Raw genomic sequence first — 23,843 nt, 5'->3', positions numbered from 1 at the left:
CTATGAAGAGGAAGGGAAACTACTTACAATCACCTATGAATGGCAAAACGTGAGTCATCTGAACACATTCTTGCAAGGCAACTTCACATCTGACTAATGTGGTTCTGGCGCTCTCCCACTGATGAGAAGGCGCTGGCAAGCTCTCTGTGCACTCTCTCTTAATAGGAAGTAACACCTATTAGTTAGAGTCAATAGAAAGTAACACTTACTCTTTTTGTATGTAATGGTGCAAACCTTTGCCTACAATAAGGCATGAGACCAGTGGTTCCCAAACATCTTTGAGTACATAAATCTCACCTAGACGGCTTATTATGCACGAAAATTCTTCAACGTCATTCCCAGAAAACCAAAGCTAGAGAACGGGCCCAGGAATGCGGTGGTTCATGAGTCACAGACTACTCCAGGTGTAACACTGTATTACACACTACAGAGCCGGGCGCGGTGGCTCACACCTGTAATCCTAGCACTTTGGGAGGTCAAGGCAGGTGGATCACCTTGAGATCAGGAGTTCGAGACCAGGGTGGCCAACATGGTGAAACCCTATCTCTACTAAAATTACAAAAAATTGGCCAGGTGTGGTGGCGGGCACCTGTAATCCCAGCTACAGGAGGCTGCAACAGGAGAATCAATTGAACCTGGGAGGCAGAGGTTGTAGTGAGCCGAGTTTGTACCATTGCACTCCATTCTGGATGACAATAGCAAAACTTCGTCTAAAAATGGAAAACAAAACAGACACTACAGAAATGACAATGTAGCCAATCTTACTTCATTTGAGTTGTTTTTCGATCACTAAGCAAAGAAAATGGAAAGCAATTCACAAAACTAGAATTTAAGAAAACACACTTCTTTTTTTTTTTTTTGAGACGGAGTTTCGCTCTTGTTGACCAGGCTGGAGTCCAATGGTGCCATCTTGGCTCACCACAACCTCTGCCTTCCAGGGTTCAAGCAATTCTGCATCAGCCTCCTGAGTAGCTGGGATTACAGGCATGCGCCACCACTCCCAGCCAAGTTTTTGTATTTTAAGTAGAGACGCGGTTTTTTTCGTGTTGGTAAGGCTTGTCTCGAACTCACAGGTGATCCACCTGCCTCAGCCTCCCAAAGTGCTAGGATTACAGGCACGAGCCACCGCACCCAGCCAAAACACACATTTTTTAAAAAGATTCAATCTTTCTAGTGAGCAAAGAAACAAGAAGTACAAATCATACTACTACAACGTACCTCTGTGGTGTGGGATGCTGATAGTGGGAAGAGACTGTGTGTGTGGGGGCAGAGAGTAGACTTTCTGCTCAATTTTGCTGTGAACCAAAAAATGCTCTTTAAAAAAAAGTCTGTGTTTTAAAACCTCAAAAATAGCGTTTTCGCTTATTAAAGAAGCAAATACTTTAAATTTATAATTCTAAAAAGTGTATCAAAAATCAAAAAGGCTTCAGCATCTTCCGCTTACCTAAAAAATAGAAGTAAAAAAGGCACAGCTGGCCCTGCCCAACACAACTTTTCTGGAGAGCAATGCCACAAAATATATATTCATAATGTTCATGACCTTTGACCGAGTAACTCTAGTTCTTGGAATTATATTAAAGGAAATAATAAGAAAAACGCATGCACAAAGATGTCTTCACAGTGTGACACACATGTCAAGTATTTTACAAGGGAGATTATTATGTAAACGCTAAGAGGTTGACCAAGGGCTTTTAGCAGCAAGGGCAAGTGTGTACAATTTAATATTAAGCAAAAAGGAAGTGTAGAAAATAAATATACAGCATTGCCAGGCGTGGTGGCTCACGCCTGTAATCCCAGCACTTTGGGAGGCTGAGGCGGGTGGATCACGAGGTCAAGAGATCGAGACCATCCTGGTCAACATGGTGAAACCCCGTCTCTACTAAAAATACAAAAAATTAGCTGGGCATGGTGGCGCGTGCCTGTAGTCCCAGCTACTCAGGAGGCTGAGGCAGGAGAATTGCCTGAACCCAGGAGGTGGAGGTTGCGGTGAGCCGAGATGGCGCCATTGCACTCCAGCCTGGGTAACAAGAGCGGAACTCCGTCTCAAAAAATAAATAAATAAACAGCATGAGTCCAGCTATGTGTTAAGACGCATACAAAACAACTAGAATGTGAATGTTTCGCTTATCTCTAGGGTGGGATTATGGTTTATTCTTTTTTTTTTTTTTTTTGTATTTCCCACAATGGGCATACATTACTTTTTATTTTATTTATTTTTTTTTTGAGACGGAGTTTCGCTCTTGTTACCCAGGCTGGAGTGCAATGGCGCCATCTCGGCTCACCGCAACCTCCGCCCCCTGGGTTCAGGCAATTCTCTAGCAAAGAAAAAAAAAAACTGTGCTTTAAAAAAAATGCTTAGAAATTTTTTTAAAAAGCCCATTTAACTCTCCAAATTTTTATGCAGATGATAAGGTACTGTATTCGAAGTAGTCAGGGCTGGGTGCAGTGGCTCACTCCTGTAATCCCAGCACTCTGGGACGCTGAGGCAGGAGGATTGCTTGAGACCAGGAGTTTGAGACTAGCCTGGGCAACATGGTAAAACTCCATCCCTACACAATTTTTTTTTTTAATTAGCCAAGACTTGTGGTGCACACCTCTAGTCCTAGCTACTCAGGGGGCTGAGGCAAGAGGATCACTTGGACCCAGGAGGCAGAGGCTGCAGTGAGCCATGTTCCCGCCACTACGCTCCAGCCTGAGTGACAGAGCAAGACTCTGTCTCAAAAAACTAAACACTGGGGTCTATTGGGGGGAAAAGGGGAGGGCCAGTGGGAGGGGGAGGTGGGGAGGAATAGCCTGGGGAGAAATGCCAAATGTGGGTTAAGGGGAGAAGGAAAGAAAAGCACACTGCCATGTGTGTTCCTACGCAACTGTCTTGCATGCTCTGCTCATGTACCCCAAAACCTAAAATCCAATAAAAAATAAAATAAAAAAAAATAAATAAATGAATAAAAATGTAAGCAAGAAGTGCTTTGAAGAATACAGAAAAGACTTCTACCTGACCTTAACAAAGTATTCATGTTACTAGAAAGTAGTAAGAAAACGGAAGGCATTCAAGAGCTTATTATGTAAAGAAATTCTATGCCAGGTGTGGTAGCTCATGCCTGTAATCCCAACACTTCAGGAGGCCAAAGCAGGCTGATCACAAAGTGAGGAGTTTGAGACCAGCCTGACCAACATGGTGAAACCCCGTCTCTACTAAAAATACAAAAATTAGCTGAGTATGGTGGTATGAGCCTGTAATCCCAGCTACCCAGGAGGCTGAGGCAGGAGAATTGCTTGAATGTGGGAGGCAGAGGTTGTAGTGAGCCCAGATTGTGCCACTGCATTCCAGCCTGGGCAACAGAGCAAGACTCTCTCAAAAAAAAAAAAAAAAAAAGGAAAAGAAAGAAAAAAATTCTAGAATGAAGACGTAGAAAAGTAATACCTCTGTAAAGTCAACAATGTTCCTGAATGTGTCACTTTGGAACAATATATCATCACGACGCACTTATTTTTAAAAAGACTCTATCCTTACACATGGCATTAACTCTCCATTATTAATTCGATTCAAGGAACGGGGCACACCCACTGTGTGCTGAGCACCAGGCAGACCTTCAGGGAGCTCGGCTGCAGCAAGAAAAACTAAAGGATAGTAAGTGCATCGTGCAGGTCCGAACAGTAAACATGCCTCACACAAGCACGGAGCAGAAGGTGGCCACCTTGAAAAAGCGATGTCCCAAGTCCTCATTGATTTTGTCAAAGATACGGCCTATCTTTAAAAAAATCTCCCTTTCCAAGTCAGCTTGGAATAGGGACTTCCGTGGGGGCCTCAATGTGCCATATAATGGTGTTGATGCAAAGGTGATGACAACCAGTCCCCTGGGACACCTAAGCACCCCTGACAGGCCAGGGTTGCCAGGAACAACCAGGAAAGAAACAGCTCTCCACTTTCCTCCTTCTCCAACTCTTCCTAGACTGGGAAGGATTTGGAAATGAGGAAATGTCATTTCACATCACCTAGAGAAAGGCCCACCTACAGCAGGGCAGAGAATTAGAAGGTAATATTCTCCTATGGGGCTTTTTACCACAGCTCCAGCCTTATATGTCAAATTGCCTTCTTGGCATTACCAACATTTGATGGAAATTTCTCCCTCCAATATGCAGGAAGTCCTGTCAGCTCTATCTCCAAAATCAATCCAGAATCCATCCATTTCTCTCCATCTCCACCGTACCATGCCTCTCCCTGAACTTTGAGGTAGCCCCCTAATTTGTCTCCCTGCTTCAATTCTTGCTCCCCTAAAATCCTTCTCCACGAGGTAGCCAGCGTGATCTTTTTCAAACATACCTCAGTCTATAGCCACAAGAGGCATGGGCTTTATCTATGTTTTATTCGCTAACGCAGCCCCAGCACCAAGAATGTGGATGGATTATTGAAATTCCTTGGCTGAACACTAGATAATGGCTTCCCATGTCCAGACTCCAAACTTCTTAACACAGCCTTCAAGTCTCATGAGCTGCCTTTCCCCCAGCTCACAGCACTCCATCCACAGGTCCTCTTTCTGCTCCTTAAACCTGCCACGCCTCTTCCTGCTGTGGCATTGGGACCTGCACTTCCCTAGCTCCGGAGTGGTCTCCCTGGGTATCTCCTCCCTCAACACTACCCCCTTGGCTTGGCTGGCCCCATGTTATGCCAGTCTTAGTTCACATGTCAGCTTACTCCCTTAACATTCTTTCTTTTCTATCCTTTTTTTTTTTTTTTTTTTTTTTTTTTGAGATAGAGTCTTGCTCTGTCACCCAGGCTGGAGTTCAGTGGTATAATCTCGGCTCACTGCAACCTCTGCCTCCCGGGTTCCAGCAATTCTCCTGCCTCAGCCTCCTGAGTAGCTGAGATTACAGGTGCATGTGCCACCATGCCCAGCTAATTTTTGTATTTTTTAATAGAGACAGGGTTTCGCTATGTTGGTCAGGTTGTTCTAGAACTCCTCACCTCGTGATCCGCCCATCTCGGCCTCCCAAAGTGCTGAGATTACAGGCATGAGTCATGGTGCTGCAACCTCCTCCTCCCGGGTTCAAGCGATTCTCCCGCCTCACCCTCCCGAGTAGCTGAGACTAACCCGCGTGCACACCCGGCTAACTTTTGTATTTTTAGTAGAGACATGGTTTCACAATATAGGTCAGGCTGGTCTTGAACGCCTGACCATCTGATCCACCCGCCTTGTATTCCCAAAGTGCTGGATTATAAGGGTGAGCCACCACGTCCAGCCACCATCCTTTCTAAGACAGTCCCACAGTCACTCTCCATCATATCCTCTCATCAGAGCGCTTGACATCAGCTAACATCACCTTGGTTACTTAGCAGCGACTGCTCTACACCCCACTAAAATGTACAGGAGGACTAAGATCAGAGGCCTTGTGTGCTTAGGCCATTACTGCAGCCCCAGTGCCTCTAACAATGCCTAGGTATTAGTGGGTAACTGAGTGACATATCGATTAATTTAGCTCCATGTTCTAAGATCTCCTCTTCTGAGTTGAAGGCTTAGAGGTATCTCTAGCTGTCCATCCTGTCTTTGGTTTAAGCTGCTTTCAGTCCCTTAAGATTTGAGATGTTATCAATCTCTGGGGCCCAGACACGGTCAGATCCTCAAAGAGGACTCAGATAAGCTAAAATATACTGGAGACAGAGCAGACACCAGAACATTACTTTATTAATTTACACTGGGAAACCTCTGTCAACAGAACTGAACAAATACTCAAAGTGCATTCAATTCAGGGTCTTCTCCCCCAGAATCAATCACACGACAAGCCAAATCTAGTGGGTAGAATGAAAACAAAATGCATTTGGATGATAATCACCAAAACCCTCCACTGATAAACCTGTTTCAGTAGAACCAGATCACAGAGCTGCAGGCTGAAACTCCCTTCTTAAGTAAAATGCATGAGATCCAGTAGCCAGAACTCTTCCCCCATTGGCAGTACCAGGAGCACACCAAAGCAAGGTCCTGTGTGTCAGGCCAACCACATATTCACATCACTGTCAACGTCTCCGCTTTGCCATGTTAATAAAGCCCAGTGCTGCACTCATCACTCAAGTTCAGAAACTCCAGTAATTCATTTGCAAATTATTAAACTAGCCAACTATGTGTGATATATTCAATTAGATGAGGGCTGAATACAGTTTCCCATAACCCAACTGGGTCAAAGCCAACATTCCAAGCCAGAAGGACATCATGAAGCTGAGCACATGGGCACTAGAAGTAGGTCTGCAGACTCTAACCAGGCAGGTAGCAGAACCCACTGCATGATTTCCAAAGGCCAGAGACACAGTTAAAGCCATAAAAAGACATGGGGGTCCAACCTACTTTCCCCAGCCATCAAACTGGCATGGAAGAGAAAGCTTACCACCAATAAAAGCACCATGGACTGCTCACCAGGGCTCGGTATCCAGAGATTGATGACTTAAACACAGTATGGATAATCCAGACATATATAATTCATAGTTGACTCTATTACTTCCTCTAAATTTATAATGATGGTGATAATTTGTGGAAAGTTTCTGAGGAATAAATAATTGATAAGCTTCTCCATATCACAAGGCAAAATGCTAACAGAGACTGTGAATGGAGACATATTAAAACAATAAATTATTCCATTCAACATCTATCAAGCACTTACTGTGTACTAGTATACCTCAAGCACTTACTGTATATTGGTGTACCAGAGTCATCTGTTTTGACATTGGCATCTGCTGAAAGAACATGAGCAATAATTATAGGGTCCTGGAAGGGGCAAGGAGACCCAGAGCCTTTGATTATGAAACATTCATTGAGCTCCTACTATGTCTTAGGTGCTAATAATAGAAACATTAAGACCCCGTTCTAGCTCTTGAGGATCACACAAGGTAATGGTTTCACAGTATTTTTACTTTTTTTCTGAACTGTGTTCAGAGCCACATAATAGAAAATCATAAAGACAGCCAGGCACAGTGGCTCACACCTATAATTCCAGCACTTTGGAAGGCTGAGGTGGGTGGATAGCCTGAGGTTGAAAGTTCAAGACCAGCCTGACCAACATGGAGAAACCCTGTCTCTACTAAAAATACAAAATTACCCAGGCATGGTGGCTCATGCCTGTAATCTCAGCTACTCTGGAGGCTGAGGCAGGAGAATTGCCGGAACCCAGGAGGCAGAGGTTGTAGTGAGCCGAGATTGTGCCATTGCACTCCAGCCTGGGTAACAACAGCGAAACTCCGTCTCAAAAAAAAAAGAAAGAAAGAAAGAAAAGAAAATCATAATTTGACTAGTTCTATCAGGGTCCAAGAGTAAGCCTTATGTCTTAAGAGGGGCTTCACCTTTACTTTCGTAATATAAAATCACCTGCAGGGATGATTCTCACAAACCAAATAAACCAGTAAAATTTTACCGAGTGAACTGAAAAACAGCTATAACACAGCAGTAACAATAATAAAAACCCAGGCAATTTACAGAAGATTCTTGATGGCAAGAATCTATAAATAAAATCTATAAATAAAACCTATAAATAAAAAATCTACCTTTCATATCATTGAAATACAATTTAAATATCTTAAAAAGCAATTTAAATATCTGCTTTCAAACTGATACTACAAGTATCAGGAGATTTTTTGTTTTTTGGGTTTGTTTTTGTTTTTGTTTGAGTCAGAGTCTCACTTTGCCTCCCAGGCTGGAGGGCAGTGGCGCAATCTCACCTCACTGTAACCTCTGCCTCCTGGGTTCAGGTGATTCTCCTGCCTCAGCCTCCTGAGTAGCAGGGATTATGGTGCCCACCCTGGCTAATTTTTGTGTTTAGAAACACAAAAAAATCACCATGTTGGCCAGGCTGGTCTCGAACTCCCAACCTGGTGATCTGCAAACCTCAGCCTCCCAAAGTGCTGGGATTACAGGTGTGAGTCACCACTCCCAGTCAAGTATCCATTTTATTTTATACCCATTCTCCCAATTTTTATTTTTATTTATTTATTTATTTTTGAGACGAAGTCTTGCTCTGTTGCCCAGGCTGGAGTCCAGTGTCATGATCCCAGGTCATTGCAACCTCTGCCTCCCAGGTTCAAGCAATTCTCCTACCTCAGCCTCCCAAGTAGCTGGAACTAGAGGCACGTGCCCCCATGCCCAGCTAATTCTGTATTTTTAGTAGAGATGGGTTTTCAGCATGTTGGCCAGGCTGGTCTCTTACTCCTGACCTCACGTGATCCACCCACTTCAGCCTCCCAAAGTGCTGGGATTATGGTGCCTGGCCCCAATTTTTATATTTCTTACTAATATAATATATTGCTTACTAATACTAAAAGAATTCCTTTTAGTACGTTTTAAAATTTTATCCTACATCATAATGGACTGAATGTTTGTGTCCTCCAAAAATTCATATGTTGGCCAAGGGCTCATGCCTGGAATCCCAGCACTTTGGGAGACCAAGGAGGGAAATCACTGGAGCCCAGAGGGTGAAGCTACAGTGAGCCATGATCACACCACTGCATTCCAGCCAGAGTGACAGAGCAAGATCCAGTCTACGAAAAAAAAAAAAAATTGTATGTTGAAACCCTAACCCTTCATGAGATGGTATTAGGAGGCACGGCCTATGGGAGGTGATGGGTTATGAGGGTAGAATCTTCACGAATGAGATTAGTACTCTTGAAGAGCTTGCTTCTGCTCTCTGCTCTCCACCCGGTAAGGACACAAAAGGACAACCATCTACAATTCAGGAAGCAGGGTCTCATCAGACACTGGATCAACCAGCACCTTGACCTTGCACTTCTTTTTTTTTTTTTTTTTTTTTGAGACGGAGTTTTGCTCTTCTTACCCAGGCTGGAGTGCAATGGTGCAACCTTGGCTCACCGCAACCTCCACCTCCTGGGTTCAGGCAATTCTCCTGCCTCAGCCTCCCGAGTAGCTGGGATTACAGGCCCGCGCCACCGTGCCCAGCTGATTTTTTGTATTTTTAGTAGAGACGGGTTTTTACCATGTTGATTGACCAGGATGGTCTCGATTTCTTGACCTCGTGATCCACCTGCCTCGGCTTCCCAAAGTGCTGGGGTTACAGGCGTGAGCCACTGCGCCCGGCCGACCTTGGACTTCTTAGTCTCCAGCATCATGAGAAAGGAATTTCTGTTGGTTAAGCTACCCAGTCTATGGTGATTGGTCATAGCAGCCTGAACTTAGACCATCGTGATTTTATTTTAACGAAGTTTGGCTATAAAACAGCAGTTCTGATCTGTTATCAGGAATCCTAATACGTTTAGGTAGACATGCTTAGGTTCGTAATACACGTAAATCAATATAAACAGTTTTTCGTATTGGAGTCTTACGTTTCTAAACTTCCTGTTGTTACTCTGTCATCACATATAGTTACTACCAGTTGTAAAAAAGTAAACACTCAAATACAAACTAAATTTTTTGCCAAATTTAGATTTTACTTAGTTTTCCCTGTCTATCATGGAAATCATCACTTGTAAAATTGCACACTCCAAAAATATATGTAAATATAAAAGACTGCTGTCTGGTTGAGGCAAGAATAACCATTACATAAAACGTGTTTCTGATGTTGGGAAAACAGCAAAATTGAAATTACTTTCTCACTGCATTGTAAATTGTTCAAAAATCATCTTAAAGAGACATGTTTACGCTGGGCGCAGTGGCTCACTCCTGTAATCCTGACATTTTGGGAGACTTAGGTGGGCGGATCACCTGAGGTTTGGAGTTTAAGACCAGCCTGACCAACATGAAGAAACCCTGTCTCTACTAAAAATACAAAAAAAAAAAAAAAAAGTAGCATATGCCTTTAATCCTAGCTACTCAGGAGGCAGGAGAATCGCTTGAACCTGGGATGCAGAGGTTGCAGTGAGCCGAGATCACACCACTGCACTCCAGCCTGGGTGACAGAGTGAGACTCCGTCTCCGTCAAAAACACAAATGAAAATAAATAAAATAAAATGGTTCTTGCCATTGGAGTAGTACATGGCAGCTACCAAATAGTAGATTATTCCCTGGATCCCACAGCTGCAGCTAAAACACTAACACCTCTTACATTAACAGAAAAATTAGGACCAGAGTTTCCTTTTTTTTTTTTTAAAGACGGGGCTTCACCATGTTGGTCAGGCTGCTCTTGAACTCCCGACCTCAGGTGATCTGCCCGCCTTGGCCTCCAAAGTGCTTGGATTACAGGCGTGAGCCACCATGCCTGGCCCAAGACCAGAGTTTCCTAAGGGGAGAGTTATACTGTGCTTTTACCTCGAGGGGACTATAATGCCAGAATAGACTGACTCCTATCTCTAGTCTTCCCCAACCCCCGTAAGCAAAGGGAACAGAGCTGAGTTCCCACAGGAAAGTGCTGGGTATTGTAAGAATGGAGGAGTAACACCATTTTCTAATATGAAGCATGGGGGAAGTTTGTATTTTTTGTGACATACCTTAGCCCCCTCTTACCTGCAGGGGTAAGCTCCATGACTTCCAGTGGATGTCTGAAACTGCAAATAATACCAAACCCTACATATACTACGTTTGTTTGATCTGATAATCAAGACATCAACTGATAGCATATACAGTATGGACAAAGGAGTAATTCGTGTCCCACCCAAGCTGGGCGGGGAGAGATGTCATCACCCTACTCAGAATGGCACACAATTTAAAACTTACGAATTGTTGGCCGGGCAAGGTGGCTTCACGCCTATAATCTCAGCACTTTCGGAGGCCGAGGCAGGGGGATCACGAGGTCAGAAGTTCAAGACCAGCCAGAATAACATGGTGAAATCCTGTCTTCACTAAAAATACAAAAAATTCGCCGGGCATGGTGGCAGGCACCTGTAATCCCAGCTACTCAGGAGGCTGAGGCAGGAGAATCGTTTGAATGTGGGAGGCAGAGGTTGCAGTGAGTGGAGACCATGCCACTGTACTTCAGCCTGGGCAACCAGCAAGACTCCACCTCAAAAAAAAATACAAAAATTAGCTGGGCATGGTGGCAGGCACCTTGGGAGGCTGAGACAGGAGAATCGCTTGAACCGGGGAGATGGAGGTTGCTGTGAGCCAAGGCCGTGCCATTGGACTCCAGCCTGGGTGATAAGAGTGAAACTCCATCTCAAAGAGATAAAAAAATTAAAAAAACTTATGAATTGTTTATTTATGGAATTTTCCATTTAATGTTTCCAGACCATGGTCGGCCACAGGTAACTGAAATTGCAGAGAGTGAAGCCATAGATAAGGGGCCCGCTACACTTCTTCGCCAGTGGTTGAGCGGGTGGGAGCCTGAGAATTCCTATTCATCCCCATCACTTTGATTTTACCTGGCTGAAGATTTGGGCGCAGCGGCTCTATCAGTCTCCTGATGGATCTGAAATCCCTTGCAAAACTGAGATGGTCAAGTTGGGGTTCTTTGGTTTTGTCAACTTAGGGTTGCTTAGTTTTCAGTCTCTAGGATAAAACTGTCTCGGCACCCAAAATGAAAACTGAAAAGATCATTCTTAATATAGATACCAGTGTCCAAACACAAGTGAATTATTTACAGCAGTTCTGTAAACTTTCTACATTCCTCTGAGGTCATCACGCTTCTTTAGTTGCAAGTAATTGACCTGACTGACTTATGGAGGTAAATGGAGTTTATTGGACAACACAGCAAGTCTCCTGTCTCTACAAAAAATAAGATAATAAAGTGGGCATGGTGGCCTGTCCCTGTAGTCTTAGCTCCTGAGGAGGCTGAGGTGGGAAAATCAGCTAATCCCAGGAGTTAGAGGCTGCAGTGAGCTATGTTCATACCACTGCACACTCCAGCCGGATGACAGTTGTACCCTGCCTCCAGAAAAAGGAAAAAAAAAGGAATAAGGGAAAAGTGTGCACATCAACAGGGAAGCTGAGTTATGCAGGTTGAAAAGAAGATACAGGCCGGGCGCGGTGGCTCATGCCTGTAATCCCAGCACTTTGGGAGGCCGAGGCGGGTGGATCATGAGGTCAAGAGATCAAGACCATCCTGGTCAACATGGTGAAACCCCGTCTCTACTAAAAATACAAAAAATTAGCTGGGCGTGGTGGCGCGTGCCTGTAACCCCAGCTACTCAGGAGGCTGAGGCAGGAGAATTGCCTGAATCCAGGCGGCGGAGGTTTCGGTGAGCCGAGATCGCGCCATTGCACTCCAGCCTGGGTAACAACAGTGAAACTCCGTCTCAAAAAAAAAAAAAGAAAGAAAGAAAAGAAGATACAAAGGGAATTTCCTGAGGTCCAAGCAGCAGGAACTACCAGCCAATATCCCGCAGGCAAAGCGGCTGCAAAGAAGGCACTGTGGCAATTTCCAGCCTTTGAGTCAGCCTGCTTAGGCTTTTGTTTTGGTTTTGTTAGGTTTGTTTTTGGTTTTTAAGGTAGCATCTCCTTCTATCGCCCATGCTGGAGTACACTGGCATGACCAGTGCTCACTGCAGTCTTAACCTCCCAGGTTCAAGGAATCCTCCCCGCTCGGCCTCCCAAAGTGCTGGGATTACAGGTGTGAGTCACCGAGCCCAGCACAGCCTCCTCAGGTTTTAAATTCCAGGAAGGGAGGGTCCCAGTGCTCTGGCCTGAATTACAGGCCTCAACCCTAAAAAGGGGATAAGGCAACCTGATTATGAACCATCCCTTTGTATTCAATGAAAGAAAGGTAAAGCCAAAAAGAAATCAAATTGCTATGACCAAAAGAAATCGAAAAGGACACCGTCAGTCACCAAAGCAACAAAGCTCCATCGTACTTTCTTACTAATGAATACACAGTCATTTTGTGTAAACATTGTGAGAAGTATACACTAGAACTCTTAAACCCTGAAGACCAACGCACTTCAATTAGGATGTAATTCTGAGTGAATCTTTGTCCTTGGTAAACATACATGAAATCTCAAAGAACAGTGAAATTTGGTAACCATGTATACAGGCCAGAGCCACGAGGCACAAGCTTGGTGAGAATTATCAAAAAAGGCCAGGTACAGGCTCGTGCCTATAATCCCAGCACTTTGGGAGGCAGAGGCAGGAGTTCAAGACCACCCTGGGCAACACAGCACAGCAAGACCTCGTCTCTACAAAAAATAAAAATAAGAAAAATTAGCTGGGCATGGTAGCACATGTCTGCAGTCCCAGCTACTCAGAGGCTGAAGTTGGAGCTCATCGGAACCCAGGAGGTCAAGGCATCAGTGAGTTATGATGATTGCACCACTACACTCCAGCCTGGGTGACAGAGATTCTGTTTCTCTAAAAAAACAAACACGAATTATGCAAACAGTACTTATAAAGGAGCTGGAATACCTATGCTGATATCAGACAAAACAGACTTTCAGGTAAGAAATATTACAGGAGACACAGAGAGACCTTTATGGCAGAAGGGTCAATGCATTAGGCAGATTTATGCAGTTATAAATGTATATGAGCCTAAGGACAGTGCCCAAACACATGAAGAAAAACTGACAGAACTGGAAGAAGAAACCAACAATTCAGCAATAAGAGCTGGATATTTCAATAACTAATAGAACAAGACAGAAAATCAGTAAGAATACAAAGGGCCACCAAACAAGTCTCAAAAATTGTAAAGAGATAAAAAATATACAAAGTATGTTCTCAGCCAGGTGTGGTGACTCATGCCTATAACCCTACCACTTTGGGAAGCTGAGGCAGGAGGATCACTTGAGTCCAGAAGTTGAAGACCAGCCTGGGCAACATGGCAAAACCCCAACTCCACAAAAAAATTAGCTGGGTTTGATGGAATGCACCTGTAATTTCCAGCTACTCAGAAGGCTGAGATGGAAGGATCACTTGAGCCCACAAGGTTGAGGCTGCAGTGAGCTGTGAAAGGGCCACTCCACTTCAAGCCTAGGCAACAGAGGAAAACCCTGTATCAAAAAAAAAAGAAAGGTTGTTCTCCATGCCCAACCAAAAACCGTAAAATTTGTATGGAATGACAAAAGACCCTGAATAGCCAAAGCAACTCTGAGCAAAAAGAACAAAGCCAGGGTGGGGCATGGTGGCTCATGCCTGTAATCCCAGCACTTTGGGAGGCCGAGGTAGGTAGATCACCTAAGGTCAGAAGTTCAAGACCAGCCTAGCCAACATGGCGAAACCCCATCTCTACTGAAAATACAATTAGCCAGGCCTGATAACGTGTTCTGGTAAGCCCAGCTACTGGGGAGGCTCAGGTCAGAGGAACACTTGAACCTGGAAGGCAGAGGTTACAGTGAGCCAAGATCATGACACTGCACTCCAGCCTGAGCAAGAGTGAGACTCTATCTAAATAAAATAAAATAAAATAAAAAAGAACAAAGCCAGAGGCATCATACTGCCAGACCTCAAAATATACTACATAGGTATAGTAACCAAAACAGCATGGTACTGGCATTAAAACAGACACATAGAACAATGGAACAGAAAAGAAAACCCATAAATTAAACCACATATCTACAGCTAACTGATTTTGGACAAAGGTGTCAAGAACATTCGTTGGGGAAAACAACAAATCTTCAATAAATGGTGCTGGGAAAACTGGATATCCATATGTAGAAGAAGTAAACTAGGCCACACCTCTCACCCTATACAAAAATAAACTCCAAACGGACCAAAGACCTAAATGTAAGGCCCAACATGATAAAATTGTATATAGAAGAAAACATAGGGAAAACACTTCAGGACATTGGGAAAGATTGTATTAATAAGACCTCAAAAGCACAGACAACAAAAGCAAAAATAAATAAATGGATTATATCAAACAAAAGGGATTCTGCACAGTAAAGGAAAGAATCAGCAAGGTAAAGAGACAACCCACAGAACGGGAGAAAATACCTGCAAACTACTCATCCAGTAGGGGATTTAATATCCAGAATACAGAAGGAACCCAAACATCTCAACAGCCAAAAACAACACAAGTTTTCAAATGGGTAAATGATTTGAACAGATATTTCTCAAAAGAAGACATACAAATGGCAAAGAAATATATGAAAAAGGCCCAATATCACTAATCATCAGGGAAATGCAAATCAAAATCACGATGAGGTATCAGTTCACTCCAGTTATAACGGCTATTACCAAAACACAAAGAGTATCAAATGCTGGCAACGATGCAGAGAAAAGAGAGCTCTTAGACACTCTTGGCGGGAATGTAAACTAGTACAGCCACTATGGAGAAAAGCACGGAGGTTCCTCAAAAAAACTATAAATAGAATTACCATATGATCCAGCAATCCAAGTACTGGGAATTTATCCAAAGGAAAGGAAATCAGTGTATTGAAGAGACATCTGCACCCCATGTTTAGTGCAGCACTGTTCATAATAGCCAAGATATGGACTCAAACCTGGATGTCCAATAATGGATGCATGGGTAAAGACAAGGTGGTGTATATACACAACAGAATACTATCAGCCATAAAAAAGAACAAAATTCTGTCTTTTGCAGCAACACGGATAGAACAGCAGGACATTATGTTATGTGAAATAAGCCAGGAACAGAAAGTTAAACACTGCATGTTCTTACTCATATGTGAAAGCTAAAAAAAGTTGATCTCAAAGAAGTAAAAATTAGAATCGAGAATACTAGAGCATGAGAAGGGAAGGGGGAAGAGAAGGAAATACAGCAATTTGTTAAAGGACACAAAATTACCTCCATCTGGTCACTGCACATTACATGTATTGAAACATCACTGTGTACCCCATGAATATATATAATTACTGTCAATTTAAAATTTTTTTATTAAAAACAGAAACAAAAACCTGACAATTAACAAAATCAAGACTTGCTTCCTTGAACAATCAGACACAGTATTAAGATGGGAATTCTCCCTAAATAGATCTATACATTATTTCTTTTTATTATTATTAATATTTCTAGAGAAAGGTAAAGTCTCACTATGTTACTCAGGCTGGTCTCAAATTCCTGGGCTCAAGTGATTCTCCTACCTCTGCCTCCCAAAGTGCTGAGATTACAGGTGTGAGCCATTGCACCCAGCCTTTTAAAAATCTACACATGCAAAGCAATCTGTATAAAAGTTACTTTTTAATATAAACTGATAAGCTAATCCTATAATTTAAATGATTATGCAAAGGACAAAGACTAGCCAAAACCACTTTAAAAAAAAAAAAGTTGGAGAACTTACACTACCTTATTTCAAAAATATACTCTAAAACTAGAAATCAAGACAATTTGGTATTGACATAAAGAAAATCACACAGATCAGTGGAAAACAGAAATAAACCCTTATATTTTATGGTCAGTTGATTTTCAACAAAAGGACAAATGGGAAAAGGATAGATTTTCCAAGGATAGCAAGATGAAAAAAAAAAACTTAGACCCTTACCTCACACCATATATAAAAATTACCTCAAAACAGTTCACAGACCTAAGAGTATAAACTAAGAATCTTGAATTAAACACAGGAGAAAATCTTTGTGATCTTGAGTTAATAAGCAAATAGTTGTAAAGACACAACACCAAAAGAACAAACCATAAAAGAAAAAAATTAATGCTGGACTTCATTAAAACTAAAAATGGTCACACTTCAAAAGACACTATGAAAAAAATGAAAATAGAAACCACAGAATAGGAGAAAATATTTGTAAATCAGTATCTGATAAGGGACTTGTCTCTAAACTACATGAAAACTTGCATAAGTTCTCAATAATATGACAAATACCTCAATGCAAAAATGAATTCTGATACATGCTACATTATGGAGGACCTTGAAAACATTACGCTACTTAAAAAAGCCAGACACAAAAGGACAAATTATTGTATGATTCCACTTATATGAAGTAGCTAGAACAAGCAAATTCATAAGGACTGAAAACACAATAGAGGTCACCAGGAGCTGAGGGGAAAGTGGAGTGGGGAGTTACTTTTTAATGGGAACAAAGTTTCAGTTTGAAATGATGGAAACCTTTTGGAAATAGGCAGTAATGATTGCCCAACACTGTGAATGTACTTAATATCACTACATCATATGCTTAAAATGGTTAAAATGGTCACTTTTTCCCACAATGAAGAAAATACAATTTTTAAAAAATGGGCAGAAGACTTACATAGACACTTCACCAAGGAAGACACGCAAATGATCAGTAAGCATATGAAAAAGTGTTCAACATCATTAGTCATTAGGAAAGTACAGATTAAAACCACCATGAGACACCACTACGCATCCACTAGAATGACTCCAATACAAACACATAATGCCAAGTATTGCTGAGGCAGTAGAGAAATGGGAACCTTCACACATTGCTTGTGGGATTGTAAAATGTCATAGCCACTTTGGAAAATTATTTGGCTATGTTTTAAAAAGTTAAACATAAGCTCACTATAAAGCCCAGCAATTCCACTCCTAGTAATTTACCCAAGAGAAATAAAGACATATTTTCATATCAAAGACCTGTCAGTGTTCACAGCAGCTTTACTCCTAAAAGTTAAGAACTGGAAACAATCCAAATGCCCATCAGTTCATGAATGGATAAACAGAATGTGGTATATCCAGAAAACAGAATATTACTCAGACAGAAAAAGGAATATGATACATGTAGGATATGTCTGAACCCAAAAAAGATTATGCTAAATGAGAGAACTTACACTACCTTATTTCAAAAATTTAATCAAAACTGTTTTTTAGAGCCACCAGGCTGGGCCCAGTGGCTCACATCTATAATCCTGGCACTTCGGGAGGCTGAGGCAGACAGATCACTTGAGCCCAGGAGTTCAAACCCCACCTGGGCAACATAATGGGACTCTGTCTCTACAAACAATGCTACATTATGGATGGATCTTGTAGTATTAAAAATACAAAAATCAGCTGGGCATGATGGTGTGCACCTATAGTCCCAGCTACTTGGGAGGCCCATGTAGGAGGATCGATTGAGCCTGGGAGGTCGAAGCTTTAGTGAGCAATGATCACACCACTGCATTCAAAACAGAAAAAGAATATAGAAAAGAAGCCAGATGCAAAAGACTTCACGTTGTAGGATTCTATTTATATGAAATGTCTAGAAAAGACCAATTTCTACAGATACAAAGCAGATGAGTGGTTGTCTGGGGCTGGGGTGGAAGTAGAAATTGACTGCAAAGAGACTTACGTGCATTTTGGGACGGTGATAGCCATGTCCTGAAATTGAATTGTGTTGAGGCTGAACAATTTTATAAAGTTACCAAAAATCATTTAATTGTACATGTTTTGTGACTTTTACATTATATCTCAGTAAAGCCATTAAAATAAATAAGCGAATACAAATCTGACAATGGAAAAAAAAAAGAAATGAGGTTCAATTTTAGAAAGCATAATTCAGATATAATCTCCATGTCAGGAAACAGAAGTTTTCCTCAATCTAGCCATGTATCTATTATTCATATATTTAATAACTACATGTGAAAGATACGAACATGGTGTAGTGAGAGAAAGCCAAGCCCTAAGTGATCTCAAGCTTTCTGAACTAAACTGTGTGGTCCCTGTCCTTGCTCAATAAATAGCAATAAATTTGCCAATTCTAAAAATAAGTAATATTGGCCTTTTATTGGTCTCATTTCAAAGAAAACTACAGCAATAAAAAGGGGATTCTGAGAAGCGATTCAAATACCTACATTGTTTGAGTAATAAACTGTATTACATATAATCATTATGACCTAGAAACATTTAATCTGAAGCAACAAAAGCTGACCTTAGTAATTGACTTAATAGCTGTCTTCAAACACATGAAAGATTTTACAGTGAAACTATTTGATTAGTTTTTCCCTCTCTTCATTAAGAGCCAAATGAAATAAAGTGATTTAATAATCAGCAAGGTAACTTTAGATTAAACATAACACTGACAGTAACTGTTATCAAACACTGGAATAAATTTAATTAGGATATTTCTGCAAGCTGTCTCCTTGGTGATCATTAAGAATAGACAAGACAGACAGCTTTGTTCTTTTTTTCTTTTTTGAGACGGAGTTTCACTGTTGTTACCCAGACTGGAGTGCAATGGCGCGATCTCGGCTCACTGCAACCTCCGCCTCCTGGGTTCAGGCAATTCTCCAGCCTCAGCCTCCTGAGTAGCTGGGATTACAGACACATGCCACCATGCCCAGCTAATTTTTTGTATTTTTTTGGTAGAGACGGGATGGTCTTGATCTCTTGACCTCATGATCCACCCGCCTTGGCCTCCCAAAGTGCTGGGATTATAGGCGTGACCCACCGCGCCTGGCCTGTTCTAAATGCATTACTGCCTGGAAGGTAGGAATTAGACCTGGGTGACCTCCTGACATGGAGCAATTTTGTGGAAAGGGACGTAGGCCACCTGCCTTTCGCACACCTTACCTCAATATCCCGATTGAGTTGCTTCACTATGGCAGTTATGTTTCTGATATGCTCCTCCAAGAAAAGCCTGGCCAAGCGGTCACCTCCCCCTTTGTTTTGCATTTTCTGCAAACTGTTGACAATGTCATCTTTAATCCGAAAGGCGTGCTCTACAAGGGCGGCAGTGGTCTTCTCATGGCAGAGGATCCTGTCTTCCAGTTGCTCCACGAGGCTTACAGATGAGTATGGTGCCATGGTCAGGGACTGGCTGTGTCGGGGCATGGTTCTCACTCTCCTACAGAAGAGAACCATGAGGGTTGTTAATTGGGAAAAAAAAATAATTTTTAAAGCCAGATTCAGGCCAGGCGCAGTGGCTCGCACCTGTAATACCAGCACCTTGGGAGGCAAAGGTGGGCGGATCACCTGAGATCAGGAGTTCAAGACCAGCCTGACCAACATGGAGAAAGCCCGTCTCTACTAAAAATACAAAATTAGCCAGGCATCGTGGCTCACGCCTGTAATCCCAGCTACTCGGGAGGCTGAGGCAGGAGAATTGCTTGAACCCGGGAGGCAGAGTTTGCAGTGAGCCAAGATCGCACCATTGCACTCCAGCCTGGACAACAAGAGTGAAACTCTGTCCCCCCTCAAAGAAAAAGCCAGATTCAAAACTTCCCAGAGAAGTTTGGAAATACAAATTATCTATACCTACAAGCTAAATAGGGTTTGAGGCAGGACTTCTGCCTAGAAGAGTTTTCTTCATGAGCTAGGAAAGATCTTTAAATAATCGTGCCCACAGACTCAACTGTGCTAGAAGCAGTCTCCATGACTTCCAAGAGCAGGAGGCTAGCAGAATTGGGCACGCAGACATGTCTCCCCAGTATGATGTATGTTATCAATATCAAGTTAATTCACAATGTCTCCTAACATGCTCTCCTCCTCCGCCCTCTCTGAAACAGTGGTTACAAACTCAGTGCCTACATGGGTCAGGCAGGCGACGCGAATGAGTGAAGCACACTACAAATGAGGTAATAGGGAGTGTAGGGGACTTCGGAGAACTAGAAAGAGCATTTCTCAGCTAAAGGGAGCCGCAGCTCTGCTCCAACCATGAGTGACCATCAGGGATGTCAGATCCCCTTTTCAAGATCATCTGATATTTCAAGAAGAGCTAGCCAATCCAGACTTGTACATGAAATCACCTGATTTTAAAATGTTAACGATTCATTTAAAAAGTATTTAAGTTCAGCGCAGGGGTTCACGTCTGTAATCCCAACACTTTAGGTGGCTGAGGCGGGAGGATCACTTGAGCCCAGGAGTTCAAGATCAGCCAGGGCAACACAGCAAGACCCTATTTCTACAAAAAACTATTTAAAAATTAGCTGGGCATGGTGGCACATACCTACAGTCCCAGCTACTCAGGAGACTAGATGGGAGATCACCTAAGCCCAGGAGGTCAAGGCTGCATGGAGTTGTGACTGTGCCACTGCGCTCCAGCCCGAGCAACAGAGTGAGACCCTGTCTCCAAAAAAAGTATTTAAGAACATGAAGGCCATGCAATGTACTTTCAGGTGCCAATTTTGGGTAACAGGCCCCTACTCTGCAACTTGTGATTTAAAAAGCTTAACAGGGATGTTAGCCTCAAGCCCCCAGAGTTATATTTTACTCTCGACAAGAAATTCAACCCTACTATAAGACTACTGTGAAATCACTACTTCTTAGGGTCACTGAGTGGTCTACAGTATCCTAGAAATTGAAAACTAGAGTACACAATAGTGTTTCTCCTGCCCTTGAACAAAACCATTCTGGGATAATGTAACAGCCCAAGCTTTCGTTTACAACTACCACACCCACGAGCAGCCCCCATGGGATGAGTGGAAAGGAAAAGTATACCTTAGATGCATATTTTCCATATATTATACCTTTCCTTGGTGACACAAGAAGGAAATATGGTGCTCCGTTGGGCCATTTTCTTTTTAATAATTCACATCTGTTGAAAAAATAAGCAGTAAATTATTTAACTGTTATATCTAGAACTTAACCTCAAAAGCTTATTATTAAGTTGCTAAGTGGATCATAAACTATGTTGAAACACTGATCAGTTACATTACTAAATGCCTGATATCTTATATATGAAATAAACAGCATATGTTACCAAACGAGAAAAAAAGCAATCGAGCAGAATCAAAGCACTTCTGAAATTAACACTGCTAAGCCTTGCTGGAGAGATCAACAGGGACTGTGAATGGAGTCTCCTGAAGTTTCCTCACTCCAAATCTGCATCTCAGGCTTGACAAACCACTTTAAACAGAAACCAGAGTCTTTAAAGATCTTATTCAATCTTATACTTCTCTGTAGATATTTGCAGGAAACTATCTCAGTAAATGTGGTCTCAGAAAATTTTTACTACTAATTCCATGGTAAATGAAGAGCACTTATTTCTAAAATTCATCTCAAATAAAGCAGCACACGATCCATGTGATCTGATTCGTCGGCTCATCTCTATCCACCAAGGGAATGAGAATCACATTCTTCACCAGAACTTTAAAACTCAAGATAAAATCCCTCACATTTCATCTTGCAGAGAAGGAACATTTGGTCATCACAACTCATTAGAAATGTGAAAAACTCTAGAGGATGTTTGAAATATGTCGTTATTTAGGTTCCTCAACACTGCCTTCAGTTGCCTTAAAACAATGAATGCCTACTAACCATGATCTGATTCCATAATTCATTCTCACTGAGATGCTGGATTCAGAAGGCGTTTCTGATTGAAATCACTGTTTTGGCATCATGTCTCTAGTGTTTTATTTTTGGAGTTTCAAAATGTGAACATTTCACTTTCTTAGACAAAGAATTTTAAACAAATTACATTTAGGGGAAAAAAAAGTCATTCATGCCAAACAGGCTATGGTGCCCAAAGAGCTCTTCAGTGTCAAAGACGAGAACTTCTGCCATGTAGACCACAGCGGCCCTCCCTTATCTGCGGGGGTACATTCCGAGACCCCAGTGGATGCCTGAAACCGAACCCTATATTACTTTTTCCTACACACACACACACACACACACACACACACACCCATGATTAAGTTTAATTTATATATTAGGCACAGAACTCTTGCACTTTGGGGCCATTGTGAAGTAAAATACGGGTCGCTTGGTCACAAGCACTGCAATACCCCAATGGTCAATCTGATAAATGGCTATGAAGGGACTCACAGGGCCAGGTATATGCGGCCTGGATATGCTGGACGAGGGAATGATTTCCGTTCTGGGCAGGAGGGAGCAAGATAGCACAAGATTTCATCACACAACCCAGAACAGCACACAATTTAAAACTTATGAATTGTTGGCCGGGCGTGGTGGCTCACGCCTGTAATCCCAGCACTTTGGGAGGCCGAGGCGGGTGGATCACGAGGTCAACAGATCGAGACCATCCTGGTCAACATGGTGAAACCCCGTCTCTACTAAAAATACAAAAAATTAGCTGGGCATGGTGGCGCGTGCCTGTAATCCCAGCTACTCGGGAGGCCGAGGCAGGAGAATTGCCTGAACCCAGGAGGCGGAGGTTGCGGTGAGCCGAGATCGCGCCATTGCACTCCAGCCTGGGTAACAAGAGCGAAACTCCATGTCAAAAAAAAAAAAACAACACATAACTTATGAATTGTTTATTTCCACAATTTTTAATTTGATAGTTTTGACCTTTTTTGGCCTTGGATAAAATGGAAAGTGAAAACATCGATAAGGGGTTACTACCGTAAATAAAATTAGGACAGCGTGGGAAATGCTGTTATTTAGACTCTCAGAATCTTCACAATTTTAAAGTTGTATGACCCCTCAGTTGCGATATTAATCTACAGAATAGCCTAACTTAAGAAACCTGTTTTTGGCTTCTATTAGGTAATTAAGTAACCTAAGAAAAACAAAAATCTCTTCCCTCAGGGAAAGTCATCTAAACTAACCAGAAAACAATGGGCTGTGACTCATGCCTGTAATCCCAGCACTTGGGGAGTCCAAAGTTGGCGACTGCTTGAGCCCAGGAGTTCCAACCTAGCAGTTTGAGGCCAGCTGGGCAACATGGCAAAACCCCATCTCTACAAAACATACCAAAATTAGCCAATGGTACTGATGCACTCCTGTAGTTCCAGCTACTGTGGAGGCTACTCAGGAGGATCACCTGAGCCCGGGGAGGCTGAAGCTACAGTAGGCCATGATAGTGCCACTGCACTCCAGCCTGGGCGCCAGAGGAGACCCTGTCTCAAAAAGAAACAAACAAAAACAAAAACAATGGGTTAAGTGGCTAACCCTATGAACAAAAACACAACACGGGGAGGGAAAGAAAGCAGGAGAGGGGTCGATTTCTCCTGGGTAGCAGCTAGGTCAGGAAGAACTGATGGGAATGAGACGGCTTTCCCGAAGTACGGGATGGAGAGATTGTTGCACACCTCTCCGACACTCCAGCCTCTACTTCCTTTCTTCTGAACACACTCTGGCCTGCCTGACCTGTTCTTCCAGCCTCATATTTGGCCACTCCCTACCACATTCACCTGCTCCAGTCACCCTGAGCCTCCTCCCCCTGCCACCCCACCCACCACTG

General features: G+C 42.6%; 1 protein-coding gene across 18 annotated transcripts in view; it reads right to left on the bottom strand.

The window, feature by feature from the left end:
* FAM81A (family with sequence similarity 81 member A) overlaps positions 1–23,843 on the bottom strand; it is a 172,030-nt gene that overhangs the window by 50,542 nt on the left and 97,645 nt on the right. For 12 of the 18 annotated variants that reach the window (XM_078333279.1, XM_054240432.2, XM_054240433.2 and 9 more), the window contains 2 exons: positions 21,140–21,236; positions 19,274–19,547 (listed from right to left, as the gene is read on the bottom strand). In XM_078333279.1, the coding sequence (XP_078189405.1) occupies positions 19,274–19,547; positions 21,140–21,159 (294 nt within the window). In that variant the 5' untranslated portion in view covers positions 21,160–21,236. The remainder of the gene's footprint in view (positions 1–19,273; positions 19,548–21,139; positions 21,237–23,843) is intronic. The other 6 variants (XM_054240429.2, XM_078333273.1, XM_078333275.1 and 3 more) reach the window with 1 other exon arrangement.

Source organism: Callithrix jacchus, chromosome 8 (genome assembly GCF_049354715.1).
Source record: "Callithrix jacchus isolate 240 chromosome 8, calJac240_pri, whole genome shotgun sequence".
Taxonomy (NCBI): Eukaryota; Metazoa; Chordata; class Mammalia; order Primates; family Cebidae; genus Callithrix; species Callithrix jacchus.
The sequence above is the reverse complement of the archived record's forward strand: the minus strand, read 5'-3'. Positions and strand labels throughout refer to the sequence as shown.